Source organism: Lithobates pipiens, unplaced genomic scaffold (genome assembly GCF_037356315.1).
Source record: "Lithobates pipiens isolate NorthernLeopardFrog02 unplaced genomic scaffold, aLitPip1_a1.2 Scaffold_18, whole genome shotgun sequence".
NCBI lineage: Eukaryota > Metazoa > Chordata > Amphibia > Anura > Ranidae > Lithobates > Lithobates pipiens.
In genome coordinates this window covers 624,241,376-624,258,050 of record NW_027507758.1, presented here as the reverse complement: position 1 = coordinate 624,258,050, position 16,675 = coordinate 624,241,376, and the positions used below count along the sequence as shown (strand labels likewise).

The window sequence follows — 16,675 nt, the reverse complement described above, 5'->3', positions numbered from 1 at the left end:
CTGGGTAGAAGTGAGATCACCACCTTGTGGAGCTCAGAGGAACTGCAGCCCCGAGAAACATTTCATAGTGTGAACACGGCCTTGTGCCTGGTCACCTAAACGCTGAAAAGAGGAGCACATCAAAGCGGCTGCTTGGAATAAAGGGGTAGATAGCGCTCACAGATAAAAGGGCATGTATCATTTGTGTAGCGCCCACCACTTTAGGTGGGTGCTATCAGTTTAAAGATAGGTTAAATTGCCAGTGCCTTACTGTCTTTTGTACAGGCCTGAAGGTTTGGTTTGGGTTAGGGTGGAGTTATAGGTTAGAGGGGGGTGTGACCACCTGTTCATCACCCTGGAAAACACTCCCTTGCTTCTCCAGAGAAGTATCTGGAAAGGAGGCGGGTCAGGCCCTAAAGGACAGGCAGTATGAGCTCTTGTCCAATTGTTAATTTGCATGGTCAGGGGCAGGGCCCATACATATACACTGAGGTCACGTGTTTCCTGGGGAGTTGGAGATGGGAAAATAATTAATCCACAAAGGCAGAAAAATGTGACGTTAAGGCCCAGGGCTGGAAAGCCACGGATCTTCGCCGGAAGGTGATGGAGGTTCAGAGACTCCAGAGCTGGAAGAGGTTTCCATCAAGCAAGAAGTAGCTGCAAACCGACCGGAGTGAAGCAGGGTTGGCCTGGACCTTTCCTGAGCTGGCCTGGGAAGAAAAGGGCAGGAGGAGAAGGCAGGTGAAGCCTGGGACTGCTAGCGTTTTAAAGTACCACATAACTTTCAGAGGGGCATGCATGTCAGTTCATTAAAGGAGAGGGACTATCGCTCATACATCTCAATCCAGAGGCAACTTATATCTGTGCATCATCGGGGCGATTGTACTACCAAAATATGGAATAAAGTTAATGTTTTGAACTGTTCTAAATCGTCTGTGCTTTACTACAGCGGGGGCAGGGGCGGACTGACCATTCGGGCACTCGGGCAATGCCCAAGTGCCCCATGCCACTAAGGGGCCTCATCGGGGTTGCCAGCCTCAATAAAACCAGGGACAGTATGTTAAAAATCAGTGTTTTTAAAAAAAATCCCAAGATTATAGCTTCCCCGCCTCTCCAGTACCTTTTCAGTGTGTGTGTATTCTGTGTGTGTATATTGTGTGTCTGTGTGTGTATACTGTATGTGTGTGTATAATGTGTGGCCCCATAATCTATTGCCTGGGGACCCCATAATCTCCTATTGCCCGGGGGCCCCATAATCTTCTCCTATTGTTCGGGGGCCCCATGAGTTGTCAGTCCGTCCCTGAGCGGGGGTTAAACTAGCCGTACTGTATGAACTATTAGCAGCTCCCAAGGGAGTAGTGCACTTTCATTTGATTATCTACCAAGTACATGACAGGATAATTACACTGACCACTGATACAAGGTTGGGGGGTTCTTCTCCCATCGATCACCAATGTAAGGGACCACTACACTGACCACTGATATAAGTGGTCCTTCTCCCATTGGTCACCAATGTAAGGGACCACTACACTGACCACTGATATAAGGTGTTCCTTCTCCCATTGGTCACCAATGTAAGGGACCACTACACTGACCACTGATATAAGTGGTCCTTCTCCCATTGGTCACCAATGTAAGGGACCACTACACTGACCACTGATACAAGGTGGGGGGTCCTTCTCCCATTGGTCACCAATGTAAGGGACCACTACACTGACCACTGATATTGATTGGTCACCAATGGGAGAAGTAATGATGTGTATGCTTTATGTTGTACTTCGAGTTCTTTTGTTTAAGCCTAGTTCCTTATGCACGTTAGAAAACAGTTAACAGTCTTATTCATGTGTGCTGACTTCCTGGGGTTTTAACTTTTAGGTTCATTAACTTTTCGTAGCAATTACAAATTTTCGTTATGATGAATTTATCATTATGAGGGGTTCCCACCATCCCTGTGCTGTGCTGAATTCCTGGGTTTTTAACTTTTAGGTTCGTTAACTTTTCGTTAATTACGAATTTTCGTTATGAATTTGGATCCAAAATTCATAAACGAAATTTCGGATTTCGTATGCATAAAAATTCGTATTTCGGATTCATACGAATTTCCGGAAATTAATGCGAATTTTCGTTTCGTACGAAACTAATCGCACATGTCTAGATCACAGTGCTCATGTTTAATGTCAGTCTCTGTCAGACCTCTGTGCCCACCGTCCACGGTCATTATGATCTTCACAAGTCCAATCTCTTTACTTGTTCTGAGACCTAGCACGGCTGTGACTTGTGTTTTTATCACAAACAATTGTAAAACCTTTTCAGATCCCTTGTGAGAACATTTTGCATGACAGCGACCCATTACTTTCAGCTTTTCACCCTCATATCCCATTAGTTTTGGTTGGTCCTGAGTCTCTAATGCCGCGTACACACGACCGGACTTTCCGGGCAGAAAAGGTCAGACGGAATAATTTCATCGGATATTCCGATCGTGTGTGGGCTTCACCTGCATTATTTTGTTCAAAAAGTCTGACGGACCTAGAAATAGAACATGTTTTAAATCTTTACGACTGAATCAATTCCTATTGGGAAAACCGTTCGTCTGTATGCTAGTCCGACGGACCAAATACAACGCAAGGGTAGCTATTGGCTATTAAACGTCCTTTTCTAGTCCCGTCGTACGTCATCGCGTTTGAAACAAACAGACTTTGGTGTGATCGTGTGTAGGCAAGTCCGTTCAGTCGGAACTCCGTCGGAAAGACCGCAGAGTTTATTCTGATGGAAAGTCCGGTCGTGTGTACGGGGCATCAGGGAGATTCATTACAGAGGTGTTCCAGGTATATGTGGCTTGGCACACCATTTACTTGTCCTCCTGTATCTATTTTGAATGTGACTGGAGTTTTGTTAGCCCCTATCTGTAATGTTACATTTTCTTCATCTGCAGACTGATGTGTTTTCTGTACTTCTGCAACATATATTGGAGTCTATTGCAGTCTGAGTCTGACAGCGCATTGTTGTCTCCTATGGCGCGTATAGACCGTGTTTTTGACCTTCCGGTTTGTGAAGACAGTTTCACTCTTGCATTTATTGCATATCTGCCCCCTTGCCAGACAGACACTATTTTTAAGGTGCATGTTTCCACAATATCCACACACTGCTTGTGCATTATTTGTCCCAGTGCCATAGGTGCCCTTTATTCCTTTGTGTGCTCTTTCTTGCCCATATCTGCTGCTGTAATTTTCTATAGCATTAATCTGGAGCTCTGTTCCTTCCAGTACCTGCATATCCTTTCTCGACATTTCATATGCTCTGGCAATCCTTATGGCTTTCTCAAGATTTAAGTCTTCTTCCTGCAACAGCTTTTCCTGAACTTCCTTAAACTTACTGTCCATCAGAATGAAGGCCCCAACCCCCAGACAATCGGTTTTCCCGATAGGTGTTGGTTCCGTCGGAAATATTTAGAACATGTTCCATTTCTAGGTCCGTCATAATTTTCAAAAAAAAAAGTCAGGTGAGGCTTGCACACGATCGGAATATACGATGAAAAGCTTCCGTCTGACTTTTTCTGTCGGACATTCCGCTCGTGTGTACGCGGCATTAGTCATGTGATCTGGGGGCGGGGAGCAGCAGTTGTTGTAAAATGGATGCTGCAGTGCTGATTAAACACGAGGCTCTTGTTCAAGCTCCTTGCTGTCTGCCTATACTTTGTGTTACTTCATCACATAAGGCACCACTAGAATCCCTTTAAAACTGAACACATATTAGTTACACAGGTTCTGTGGCTGATTAAGGTGGTAATTTCACACTTTCCCTGCATTCATTTAGCCCCAAAAACTGTGTAATTAATATGTGTTCAGTTTTTAAAGGGATGACGTGGCAACCCTAGATACATCACCTAGGGTTGCCACCTGTGCAGAATTAACCCGAACAGTCCAGGTTTTGAATCATCAGTCCAGGTTTCAGTCCCCCTGAAACCCAGACACATTATTCAGATAGGAGTGTAGCTTGGAACAGGGCCTGACAAGAGGGTGAGGGGGCACTATTTGCTCTGCATTACTATATTCTTTGGAGGCCCAAAAGGTGTCCTAGGTCTGTTATCCTATAGTGTATACTAAAATTGATGACCATTGAGAGAAGGATCCCCTTATATCAGTAGTCAATGGGAGAAGGACATTCTTACATCATCATGAAATCATTATTACTGAGAGACAGAAATTGTTCATTGCTCAAGGAACCCCTAGAAACCTTTGGGGGAACCCTGGCTGAGCAAGGCTGTACTAGGCAGTAATATATTTATATCTCCCTTAGTGGGAGTGGAGATGACCCCATCTATAAGAATGGGGCGGTAGAGTGGCTAAGCTATAAGCCCTTGTACACACGGTCGGACATTCCGACAGCAAATGTCCAATCGGACCGCGTTGTCGGATAATCCGACCGCGTGTGGGCTCCATTGGACTGTTTCCGTCGGAATATCAAACCGACAAAGTTTTAGAGCTGGGCTATAAAATTTTCTGACAACATGATCCGATCGGACTTTGTCCGATCGTTTGTAGAGAATTTCGTTAGGACAAAGTGGCACGCATGCTCAGATCAAATTCCTAGACCAAAGCTATTGGCTACTAGCCTGAACGTAGTCCCGTCGTAACGAAATTACGTCATCACGTTACGAACGATTGGATTTTCCAACAACTTTGTCCGACCGCGTGTATGCAACACCAGTTTTGGACAAAATCCCTCGGACAAAATCCGACGGATTTTGTTGTCGGAATGTCCAACCGTGTGTACAAGGGCTTAGCGCTTCCGTCTAGCAGCACTAGGGTCATCAGTTTGGATGACAACCACAACACCACCTGCCTGGAGTTTGCATGTTCTCCCTGTGCCTGTGTGGGTTTACTCCGGGTACTCCGGTTTCCTCCTACACTCCAAAGACATGCTGGTAGGTTAATTGGCTCCTGTCTAAACTGACCTTAGCATCTGTAGAGTTGCCACCTCATCCCTTTAAACCCAAACGTATATTAATTACACAGATTCTCATTAAGGTGGTAATTAAACTCACATGGTACCTTATCTGCATTAAATTAGCCTCAGAACCTGAGAAATTAATATGTGTTCGGGTTTAAAGGGATGAGGTGGCAACCCTAAGTATGTGTACGTGAGTTAGGGACCTTATATTGTAAGCTCTAGGAGGGAAGGGACTAGGGTTGCCACCTTTTCTTCAAATCAAACCCAAACACTTTAGTGGCACATAGCAATTTAGCATTTTTTTTTATAGTATAAACTATACATATAACATTTCTAATCACATGGCATTAATAACAAGAGCCCCCCTTTACATCAGAGTCTATAGAGTTCCTCTTTTACATCTGAACTCGCAGAGTTCCATTTCACTGTAAGGGGGAACTCTGCAGACTCTGGTGTAAAGGAGAACTCTGGGGACTCTAAGGGATGCTCTGAGAACCCTGATTTAAGGGGTCGGGGGAACATTGAGCACTCTGATGTATGGAGAGGGCTCTGCTGTAAGGGGGAACACTGCGGCTTCTGGTGTAAAGGGGAAATCTGATGTAAGGGGTGCTCTGAGAACCCTGATTTACCTTATGCCGCGTACACACAGGCGGACTGTATGGCGAACTTAGTCCGTCGAAACACATTTCAGTGGACAATCCGCTCGTGTGTGGGCTTCAGCGGACTTTTTCAGCGTGCAGTCTGGCGTACTAAGTATTTTGTTTTTTTTTAAATTCTGTCCGTCGTACTTTGGTTTCAGCGGACAATACGGTCGTCAGTATGCTAGTTCGACGGACTAAGAATGGCGCATGCCCAGAAAGGATTTACACGGCGGAAGGGTGCTTTGCTGTGTCTTGGACTTCCTATTTCTAGTCCCGTCGTACGTGCTGTACACGTCATCGCGCAAGCTTTCGACGGACTGTTTGTGCATCCGTGTGTGGTCAAGTCCATTCAGTGGAAAGTACGACGGACTGTCCGTCGGATTGTATGACGAACTAAGTATGCCATACAGTCCGCTCGTGTGTACGCAGCATTAGTGTACTCACTAAGAAGCAGGAGGGATAAGGGGGGAAACTTCAGTCACAGACAGGGATGGATGGTGAGCTCACTCACCCCTTGGCAGTCAGCACCTCTCATTCAGATGTATTTGAGGCTGCTAGACTTCGAATTTCTGGCCCCCACGTTCCTTTTCTGAGACACAGGACTGGGGATTGGAGTGTGGGCAGACACAGAGGGGTAGGGGTGGGAGAAAGATGTGCAGTTCGAACCCTGTCTCCTCTCCCGTCTGTGTGTTTTTTTTTTGGGGGGGGGGGGGGGGCACATTAGCTTAGCTAACTGCAGCCAGCAAACCTGCTGGGAAGCCATAGTCCAGTCTGAATCATGTGTCCGGGTTTCAGACAGTCTGAAACCCGGACACATGATTCCAAACCCGAACTGTCCGGGTGAATCCTGGACAGATGGCAACCCTAGAAGGGACTGATGTTAATGTACAATATATATGTAAAGTGCTATGTAAATTGACAGTGCTATATAAGTACCTGTAATAAATAAATAATATGCAGTACATACACACACAGCAGAAGGCCGTGTTCACACTATGAGCTGTTTCTCAGGGCTGCAGTTCCCCTGAGGTCCACAAGATGGTGATCTCACTTATACCGAGATTGAACATCTCTATGGAATGCAGACAGGAAGTGATGTCCCGTGCAAACAGGAATTTCCAGGTGAGAGGTGAGTCGGGAGGAAGTAGAGAGAAGACATTGCTGGAAGTGGCAGTAGAGGTGGTAATAAGATCTTATTTTCTATTTACACCCAGTAACCCCTCGTCATGTCCGTCCTCTTCCTCCATAGTCACTGTGATGTCTTTTATCTCCGGCAGATGATGATGCACACATATATAGTGTGGGAACCTAGATTAACCCCTTCAGGGGCAGAACATTTCCCCCACTTACGGGGCCGGAACATTCTCCTCATTTTGGAATAAAATTATAATAATATATAGTTACATAGTAGGTGAGGTTGAAAAGAAGACACAAGTCCATCAAGTCCAACCTCTGTGTGTGATTATATGTCAGTATTACATTGTATATCCCTGTATGTTGCAGTCGTTCAGGCGCTTATCTAATAGTTCCTTGAAACTATTGATGCCCCCCGCTGAGACCACCGCCTGTGGAAGGGAATTCTACATCCTTGCCGCTCTTACAGTAAAGAACTGTCGCCCAGGGTTCTGTGCTGGGACCAATCCTATTTAACTTGTTCATAAACAACCTGGAGGATGGGGTAAACAGTTCAATCTCTGTATTTGCGGACGATACTAAGCTAGGCAGGGCAATAACTTCTCCGCAGGATGTGGAAACCTTGCAAGAAGATCTGAACAAATGAATGGGGTGGGCAACTACATGGCAAATGAGGTTCAATGTAGAAAAATTTAAAATAATGCATTTGGGTGGCAAAAATATGAATGCAATCTATACACTGGGGGGAGAACCTCTGGGGGAATCTAGGAAGGAAAAGGACCTGGGGGTCCTAGTAGATGATAGTCTCAGCAATGGCATGCAATACCAAGCTGCTGCTAACAAAGCAAACAGAATATTGTCATGCATTAAAAAGAGGATCAACTCCAGAGATAAAACGATAATTCTCCCGCTTTACAAGACTCTGGTCCAGCCGCACCTGGAGTATGCTGTCCAGTTCTGGTGTTTATAAATTGAAATCATATCCCCTCTGAAGCCATTGCTGAGCCTTTCATCTACTAGGACCCCCAGGTCCTTTTCCATCCTAGATCCCCCCAGAGATTCTCCTCCCCCAAGTCTATAGATTACATTCATATTTTTGCCACCCAAATGCATTATTTTACATTTTTCTACATTGAACCTCATTTGCCATGTAGTTGCCCCCCCCCCCCCCCCCCATTCATTTGTTCAGATCTTTTTGCAAGGTTTCCACCTCCTGTGGAGAAGTTGTTGCCCTGCTTAGCTTAGTATCATCTGCAAATACAGAGATTGAACTGTTTACCCCATCCCCCAGGTCGTTTATGAACAAATAAAATAGGATTGGTCCCAGCACAGAACCCTGGGGGACCCCACTACCCACCCCTGACCAGTCCGAGTGCTCCCCATTTATCACCACCCTCTGAACTCGCCCTTGTAGCCAGTTTTCAATCCATGTACTCACCCTATGGTCCATGCCAACGGACCTTATTTTGTACAGTAAACGTTTATGGGGAACGGTGTCAAATGCTTTTACAAAATCCAGATACAGTACACCACATCTACAGGCCTTCCTTTATCTAGATGGCAGCTCACCTCCTCATAGAAGGTTAATAAATTGGTTTGGCAAGAACGATTCTTTATGAATCCATGCTGATTAGTGCTATTGATACCAATTTCCTTACTAAAATCTTGTATATAGTCCCTTATCATCCCCTCCAAGAGTTTACATACTATTGATGTTAGGCTAACTGGTCTGTAATTCCCAGGGATGTATTTTGGCCCTTTTTTAAATATTGGGGCTACATTGGCTTTTCTCCAATCAGCTGGTACCATTCCAGTCAGTAGACTGTCAGTAAACATTAGGAACAATGGTCTGGCAATTACTTGCCTGAGTTCCCTGAGTACCCTCGAGTGCAAGCCATCTGGTCTCGTTGATTTATTAATGTTAAGTTTCCCAAGTCTAATTTTAATTCTGTCCTCTTTTAACCATGGAGGTGCTTCATGTGATGTGTCATGAGGACAAACACTGCAGTTTTGGCAACTGAAGCCTCCCTGACTCCCTTGTGAAGACTGAGGAGAAGAATAAATTTGATACCTTCGCCATCTCCCCATCCTTTGTAACCAGATCTCCTTCCTCATTCTTTATGGGGCCAATATGGTCTGTCCTCCCTTTTTTACTCTTTATATACTTTAAGAATTTCTTAGGATTTTTTTTGCTCTCCTCCACTATGTGTCTTTTTGTGTTCTGTTTTAGCGACCCTAATTGCACCCTTAGATGAATGCGTGGTTCCCTCCACCAAGTCTATGTCTGAAAAATAAAATCCTCATTATGTTAAGACTTCCCATACTTGCTGCTAATCCAAATTGTGATAGCAGATCTGTCTCCCCTTTTTCCCTCAGGTTAGGGGGCCTATAGCACACTCCCAGTATTATTTTCCCCTTGGCTTCATCCCTTTGGAGCTCTACCCATAAGGATTCCACCTCCTTCCTAGCTCCCTTAGTGATGTCATCTCTCACATTCACTTGTACATTTTTCTTGATATATAGGCATACCCCTCCTCCTTTTTTACCCTCTCTATCCTTGCGATAAAGGGAATACCCTTGAATGTTTGCCAGCCAATCATGAGAGCTGTTAAACCAGGTCTCTGTAATTCCCACAAAATCCAAATCCTCCTCGTACAATAGCATCTCTAGTTCACCCTTCTTGTCCGCCGGGCTCCTGGCATTGGTGAACATGCCACGTAGTTTAGACCGGTCGCATATTATCCTCTTATTGGGTGTTTCGAGATTGCAAATAGGACTTGTTACTATACTTACCTTGGGTTTTTGTGCTTTAGTCAACCTACCACTAATGCCCCCAATACTACCCTCTGGAATATGTAATGCACTGACTATCTCTACCTCTGGACCCTCCCACGTCACTTAGTTTAAAAACCCCTCTAACTTTTTGGCCATCTTCACTCCCAGCAGATCTGTACCCTCCTCATTTAGGTGCAGTCCATCCCTTCTATAGAACTGGTGACCGACTGAGAAGTCGGCCCAGTCCTCCAGGAACCCAAACCCCTCCTTACTAAACCAGCTCTTCAGCCACTTGTTTACTTTCCTAATCTCCCTCTGCCTTTTTGGTGTGGCTCGAGGTAGCGGTAGTATTCCTGAGAATACTACATTGGAGGTCCTTTTCCTCAATTTAGCTCCTAATGTCCCTAAAATCGTTCTTTAGGACACTCCATCTGCCTCTGACTTTGACATTGGTGCCAATGTGCACCATGACAGCTGGGTCTTCCCCAGCCCCTCCCAGTAATCTGTCCATCAGATCCGTGATGTGCCAAACCAAAGCGCCCGGTAGACAACATGCAGTTCGGTGCTTAAGGTCTTTGTCACAGATTGCCCTTTCTTTCCTTCTAAGAATTGAGTGCCCTGCCACCGGAATCCTTTCCCTTTTTCCCTTTTGCTGCCCCCCCCCTTTCACTGGAGGCCCCCTGTGTGGCTGCCACGATCGTCTGTTCCCTTTTATAGGGAAGGACGATCAGTGATGTCACATGCCAGGCCATGCCCCCTACAATAAAAAAAACACATAACGTCATACGTAACACCTACACTGCCCCCTAGTGGTTAACCCCTTCACTGCCAGTGTCATTTACACAGGAATCAGCGCATTTGTATAGCACTGATTGCTGTATAAATGACAATGGTTCCAAAAATGTCCGATGTGTCCCCCATAATGTCGCAGTCGCAATAAAAATTGATGATCGCCGTCATTACTAGTAAAAAAAAAATATTAATAAAAATGCTATAAAACTATCCCCTATTTTGTAAACGCTATAACTTTTGCACAAACCAAATCAATGATCGCTAATTGCGATTTTATTTTTGTAAAGTTAAAGCGACACAGTGTCGAATCGCAAAAAGGGGCTTGGTCCTTTGGCTGCAAATTGGTCCGGGGCTTAAGTGGTTAAAAAACACATTTCTTCCTCATTTTCGGCACATATATATTCTTCTTCTTCATATTAGACAATTGTAGACAATGACAATAAAGTGTTATCTTATCTGTAAGAAAATGAAACAATCCAGACTAAATGTGTTCCCATGGGGTCAGTAGTCCCTAAATGTACAGCAACCCTCCTATTACCCCCTCACATCTACATGTTATTATTGTGTGACCAATACCATCCAAATAATTCTTACTTTCATTTCCCAAAGTTATCCGTCTGCAAGGAGACCTGTATAGATCAAATGACGGCACCAATGAGGATGGAGGAGGACCGGAGTCACATGACTGAGAAGATACTAAACCTCACCCTGGAGATCATCTACCTGCTGACCGGAGAGGTGAGGAGGATTCTGGGAGGTCACATGACATCACTCTTATCTCTATTATCTCTAGTAATAAAACACAGACGTGACCGGAGAGGTGAGGAGGATTCTGGGATCCTAACATGCTATTTCTATCAATTCATCAATACAGAGATTGCCTCCTGTGAAGTCAGGTGATCATATGACCATCACAGTGCCTCCATGTGACTCCCTAAAACCTGAGAGACACAACATGGAGAAGATTCTAGAAGTCACCAAGAAGATGATGGAGCTGCTGACAGGAGAGGTGAGCGGTGCTGGGAATTCTGGGACATTATCCAGTAACAGACAAGGGATGTGTCTGGATGGTGACTGTATCATTGTGTGTGTCAGGTTCCTATAAGGTGTCAGGATGTCACTGTCTATTTCTCCATGGAGGAGTGGGAGTATTTAGAAGGACACAAGGATCTCTACAAGGACGTCATGATGGACAATCAGCCGCCCCTCACATCACCGGGTAAGAGGAGACTTTATTGTAAAGGAGAGAGCAGTACGGAGGCTCCACCTAGATCCCCCATCATCTGATAAACACATAGAAACAATGTATTCAGTCAGTGTGTGTGTTTCCTACAGATGGATCCAGTAATGGGAACCCACCAGAGAGATGTCCCCATCCTCTGTATTCCCGGGATTCCACACAGGAAGGTCACACCATCCCCCACCATCATCAGGTAGATGAGGAACAATCACTGATAGTATCATTAGGATCTGTACATTATCTGCATTGTTACCATTGATGTCATTTTTATTATATATTCAGAGTGGAAACCTGAGAGATTCTAAAGTTGAGGGTAAAGAAGAGATAAAAGAGGAGGATGATGAGGATGGGGTGATGGAGGAGTCAGAGTTTCTAAAAGAAGACAAAGCTCTGTACCAGGACACCCTGGTGGAGTCATCCAGCTACAGAAACCCACCAGAGAGATGTCCCCGTCCTCTGTATTCCCGGGATTCACCACAGGAAGATCACACCATCCCTCACTGTTACAAGGTTGGTGGGGAGGAGCATATTGAAACATGGACTTGTATCAGATGATATGTAGATTTTTTTTTATGTGAGCTTTTATTTTAGTTTACAGATGATAGTTACTCTAATTTTCTTGATTTAGAGTGGAGATCCAATCCATATAGAATTTGAGGTTAATGCAGAAGAAGAAGAGAGGTATGTGAGGGATGATCAGCAGTCTATGGAGGAGGATGGAATAACGGGGACATTTATAGAGGAGGACACTCCTACAGAGATCAGCACAGGTGGGTCATTAACATTAAAAACATTCCTCCACCCATACTGCTCACTGATTGGTCCCGAGTAGGGCAAGGACTGGGTGATATCAGCCTGTAATCTCCTGGTCATTTTCCTGAGCTGTGTTCCCCGTCCTGTATTCCTGTATTTCTCTCGGATAATCTTCCTTCTCTGTACTGCAGACACAATTTATGCATCTAGACTGGATTTATGGAGATTCTGGGGTTCAGTTGGCAGCAAAATGTTGATTTTTGCCATAAGTGTTGCTCAGTTTAGGCACCTGGGGTATGTGTTTTGGGTCTTCTTCCCCATGCCCAGGTCTAGCAAGATCTCTAAAAGAACAATTCTCTCGAGGTTACTTGCTCTGCTGTTTGCTAGCTGTGGTGAGTGGACGGATATGAATGTATAGCAGGGTTGCCAATATTGGGCAATTTACAAACGGTCTGTAAATGCCTGTTACAAACAGCAGTCGCTTGTAAAAATCATGCACCTGTGCAAGTAAGCATTCTTGTGGCAGAGGTCAGTGTGACATTCCTCCAGCCTCGGTAGTCGCCACGCATTCCCCCTTAAACCAAAGTCCCTAGAGTTACCCTTTACATCAGAGTTTGCAGGTTTCCCCCTTACAGTGCAAGGGGAAACTCTGCTGACCTTGATATAAAGGGGAACACTGTGATGTAAGGTGGGGGCTCTAGTGACCAGAGATCACCTTACATGAACGTTCCCCTTTACACCAGAGTCCTAAGTGTTCCTCTTTACATCAGAGTTCTCCTTTTACATCAGGTTCCCCCAAGTTCCCTCTTGCCCTGCGAGGGAGAATCCTGCAGACTCGGATGTAGGGAGGAACTCTGTGGAATCTTGTAAAAGCAAAGGAGCTCTCTGTTGACCAGAGACCCCCCTTACATCAGAGTTCCCTTTACATCACGGATGGTCATCAGCCTTCCCCTTTACATCCGGGTCTGCAGTGTTCCCCTTTACAATGTAAGGGGGAACCCTGCAGACTCTCATGTAAAGAAGAACTCTGTGGACTGTGATGTAAAGTGAAACTCTAGATTCGGATGTAAGGGGCAACTCTGTGGACTGTGATGTACAAGTGAGCTCTGTGGACTCGTCTGTAAGGGGGAATCTGGTGACCAGAGATTGCCTTACATCATAGTTTCCCTTTACACCAGAGTCTCAGCATTTCCCCCAACATCAGTCTCCACAGATTTCTCCTTTACATCGGAGTCCACAGTGTCCCCTTTTACATCAGGGTCTGCAGAGTTCCCCATTGCACTGTAAAAGGGAACCCTGCATACTTTGATGTAAGGGGAGGGGAGGGGGACTGTGCTGGGTTATATTAACCCAGAAGAAATATGAAGAAATATTTTTTTTGCCATAAGATATACTGTATATTTCACATTATGGGGGACTAAGCCTATACAATATGGTACACATTACATAGGCCTGAATTTTGCTCTCTACCATCTACCCAGTGCTATGTAAAAAAAGATGTATTTCCTTTTGTTACACCCATTTTTTACCAGCTGGACATTGTATTGATTTGATTGCAAAACAGACTTTTACATGTTGATAATAATGTGATAACATCCTCAGACTTCTGGAACAGAAAGTGATAACGAGGGGGAGGAGTCAATAACCCAATGGTGGGGGTCTTCAGGATCAGTCCAGTCTTCATCTTGGTTGTTCTCCCCCCATCCTCACTCTCTGACCTCTGGTGGGGCTCAGCCCCGCTGTTATTCATGACTAAATCATGGACTAAATAAGGAAGTGCAGGGCTTTTTGTGTTGGGAAGATGGCAATGAGTGATAGAGGGGGAGGGGACACTCGTCCTATAATCCCCTCATCACTGTCACTCCTATAGAAGACAGTTCTCATTGTTTCCTCACTCTCTGACTAAGGTCCATGAATAAAGAAATGATCTGGTAGGAGATCAGAGGACCCATTTACTAGTTACCTTGAGGGGGGAATTGTAAGATCCTCAGAGACAAAGCTGCCTGATGTGGGCGGAGTCCTGGTTTAGGGGAACCAATCAGCTCATGTCTAGTAATAATCTTTGTATTTCTATTTTAGTAGATGGACGGGAGATGAGGAAAACCTCAGAGGATTGTCTCACTTTGTCTCCAGACTGTAAAGTAGAAGATGAGGACATCACACAGTATAGTCCAGGAGAAAACCCGACTACCTCAAATGTCCATCCGGCACCACACAGTGTAGATGGACCATCGTATTCCTCTTATCCTGAGGAACCTCAGACTGTGCGGGACGGTGCCGTCCTTCCAACAGATAAGAGGTTTTCCTGTACTGAGTGCGGGAAGGGTTTCCAGTTTAAATCCAGTCTTAATGATCATAAAAGATCTCACACAGGGGAGAAGCCACATTCCTGTACTGAGTGCGGGAAGTGTTTCCATTTTATATCCCAACTAAATTTGCATATAAGATCTCACACGGGGGAGAAGCCATATTCCTGCCCTGAGTGCAGGAAATGTTTTTCATTGAAGTCCAGCCTTAACAAACATCAAAGATTGCACATGGGTGAGAAGCCGTATTCCTGTCCGGAGTGCTGGAAATGTTTTCCACAAAAATCACAACTTCAGAAACATCAGAGATCTCACACGGGGGAAAAGCCATATTCCTGTGCTGAGTGCGGGAAATATTTTTCCGACATGTCCAATCTTTACAGACATCAGCGATCTCACAAGGGGGAAAATCCACATCCCTGTCCTGAGTGCGGGAAATGTTTTTTAAGGAATTCCGATCTTTCTATTCATCAGAGATTGAACACAAGTGAGAATTCCTGTTTTGAGTGCAGGAAATATTTTGTACAAAATTCACAACCTGTTAAACATCAAAGGTCTCACAAGCGGGGAAAGCCACATAACTGTTCTGAGTGTGGGAATTGGTTTTCAGACAAGTACTCTCTTTATAGACATCAGAGATTGCACACTGGTGAGAAGCCGTATTCCTGTTCTGAGTGCGGGAAACGTTTTGTTCAAAAATCAGATCTTGACACACATTGGAGGTCTCACACGGGGGAAAAACCATACTCTTGCCCAGCATGCAAGAGATTTTTTTCACAGAAGTCACATCTTTGCAGACATCAAAGCTTGCACACAGAGAAGAAGCCGTATTCCTGTCCTGAGTGCGTGAAAGGTTTTTCAGACAAGTCCAATCTTTCCGGACATCAGAAATCTCACACAGGGGAGAAGCCACCTTCCTGTCCTGAGTGAGGGAATTGTTGAATTGTTCCTCACTGAAGTCCTGTCTTCCTGTACATCAGGGATCCCACACAACCCTCGAGGTGTATTAGTGCCTTGAGTGCGGGAAATGTCTTCTATATGAATGTTGCTGGACATCACAGCTCTCATGTGGGGAAGAAGCACACCCTGATATACACCTCAGATATACTCCATGGCTGATCTTCATCATGAAGGAAACTGTTCATAAGGAGATCAGAGATCACCAAAGACATGGATGAAGTGTTGTACCGTGTTGGCCATTGATAGCAGTAGAAAAATAAAAATAGAGTTTGTACCTTTCATTGGCTGAGTACATGCGTGGTGTGGTCAGACGGCGGTAGCTCCTAATGCTTCGACAAATACTTTTTTCACTTTTTCTCTGGCAGAGATTTCTTCATTCGAATCACACCAGAGGTAGTTGATCCAGAAAATATCCGATTGCCTCCCGGAGATCAGGAAGGAATCGTTTTTCCATCAGTGGAGTGAATTAGATCATGCTTTATTATTATTATTTTTTTTTTGCCTTCCTCTGGATCAGCTATGGGTATAGGATTGTGTTTAACCACTTCACCCCTGGACCATTTTGCTGGTCAAAGACCAGACCACTTTTTGCGATTCGGCACTGCGTCGCTTTAACTGACAATTGCGCGGTCGTGCGACGTGGCTCCCAAACAAAAAGTCCTTTTTTTCCCATAAATAGAGCTTTCTTTTGGTGGTATTTGATCACCCCTGCGGTTTTTATTTTTTGCGCTATAAACAAAAATAGAATGACAATTTTGAAAAAAACGCATTATTTTTTACTTTTTGTTACAATAAATATCCCCCAAAAATATATAAAAAAAACTTTTTTTCCCTCAGTTTAGGCCGATACGTATTCTTCTACATATTTTTGGTAAAAAAAAAATCACAATAAGCGATTTATTGATTGGTTTGCGCAAAAGTTATAGCGTTTACAAAATAGGGGATAGTTTTATGGCATTTTTATTATAATTTTTTTTTTACTAGTAATGTCGGCGATCAGCGATTTTTATTGTGACTGTGACATTATGGCGGACACATAGAACATTTTTGACACATTTTTGGGACCATTGTCATTTATACAGCAATCACTGCTATATAAATGCAGTGATTCCTGTGTAAATGACACTGGCAGTGAAGGGGTTAAC

At 44.5% G+C, this 16,675-nt stretch overlaps 1 protein-coding gene across 1 annotated transcript; it reads left to right on the top strand.

Moving 5' to 3' along the window:
- Positions 1–6,704: 6,704 nt before the first annotated feature.
- LOC143989438 (uncharacterized) lies at positions 6,705–15,811 on the top strand. Its single transcript, XM_077489565.1, has 8 exons — positions 6,705–6,752; positions 10,881–11,009; positions 11,146–11,280; positions 11,367–11,490; positions 11,607–11,704; positions 11,794–12,021; positions 12,140–12,281; positions 14,344–15,811. The coding sequence occupies exons 2-8, from the start codon at positions 10,914–10,916 to the stop codon at positions 15,498–15,500; spliced, it is 1,980 nt and encodes a 659-aa protein (XP_077345691.1). The 5' UTR covers positions 6,705–6,752; positions 10,881–10,913; the 3' UTR covers positions 15,501–15,811.
- Positions 15,812–16,675: the final 864 nt, after the last annotated feature.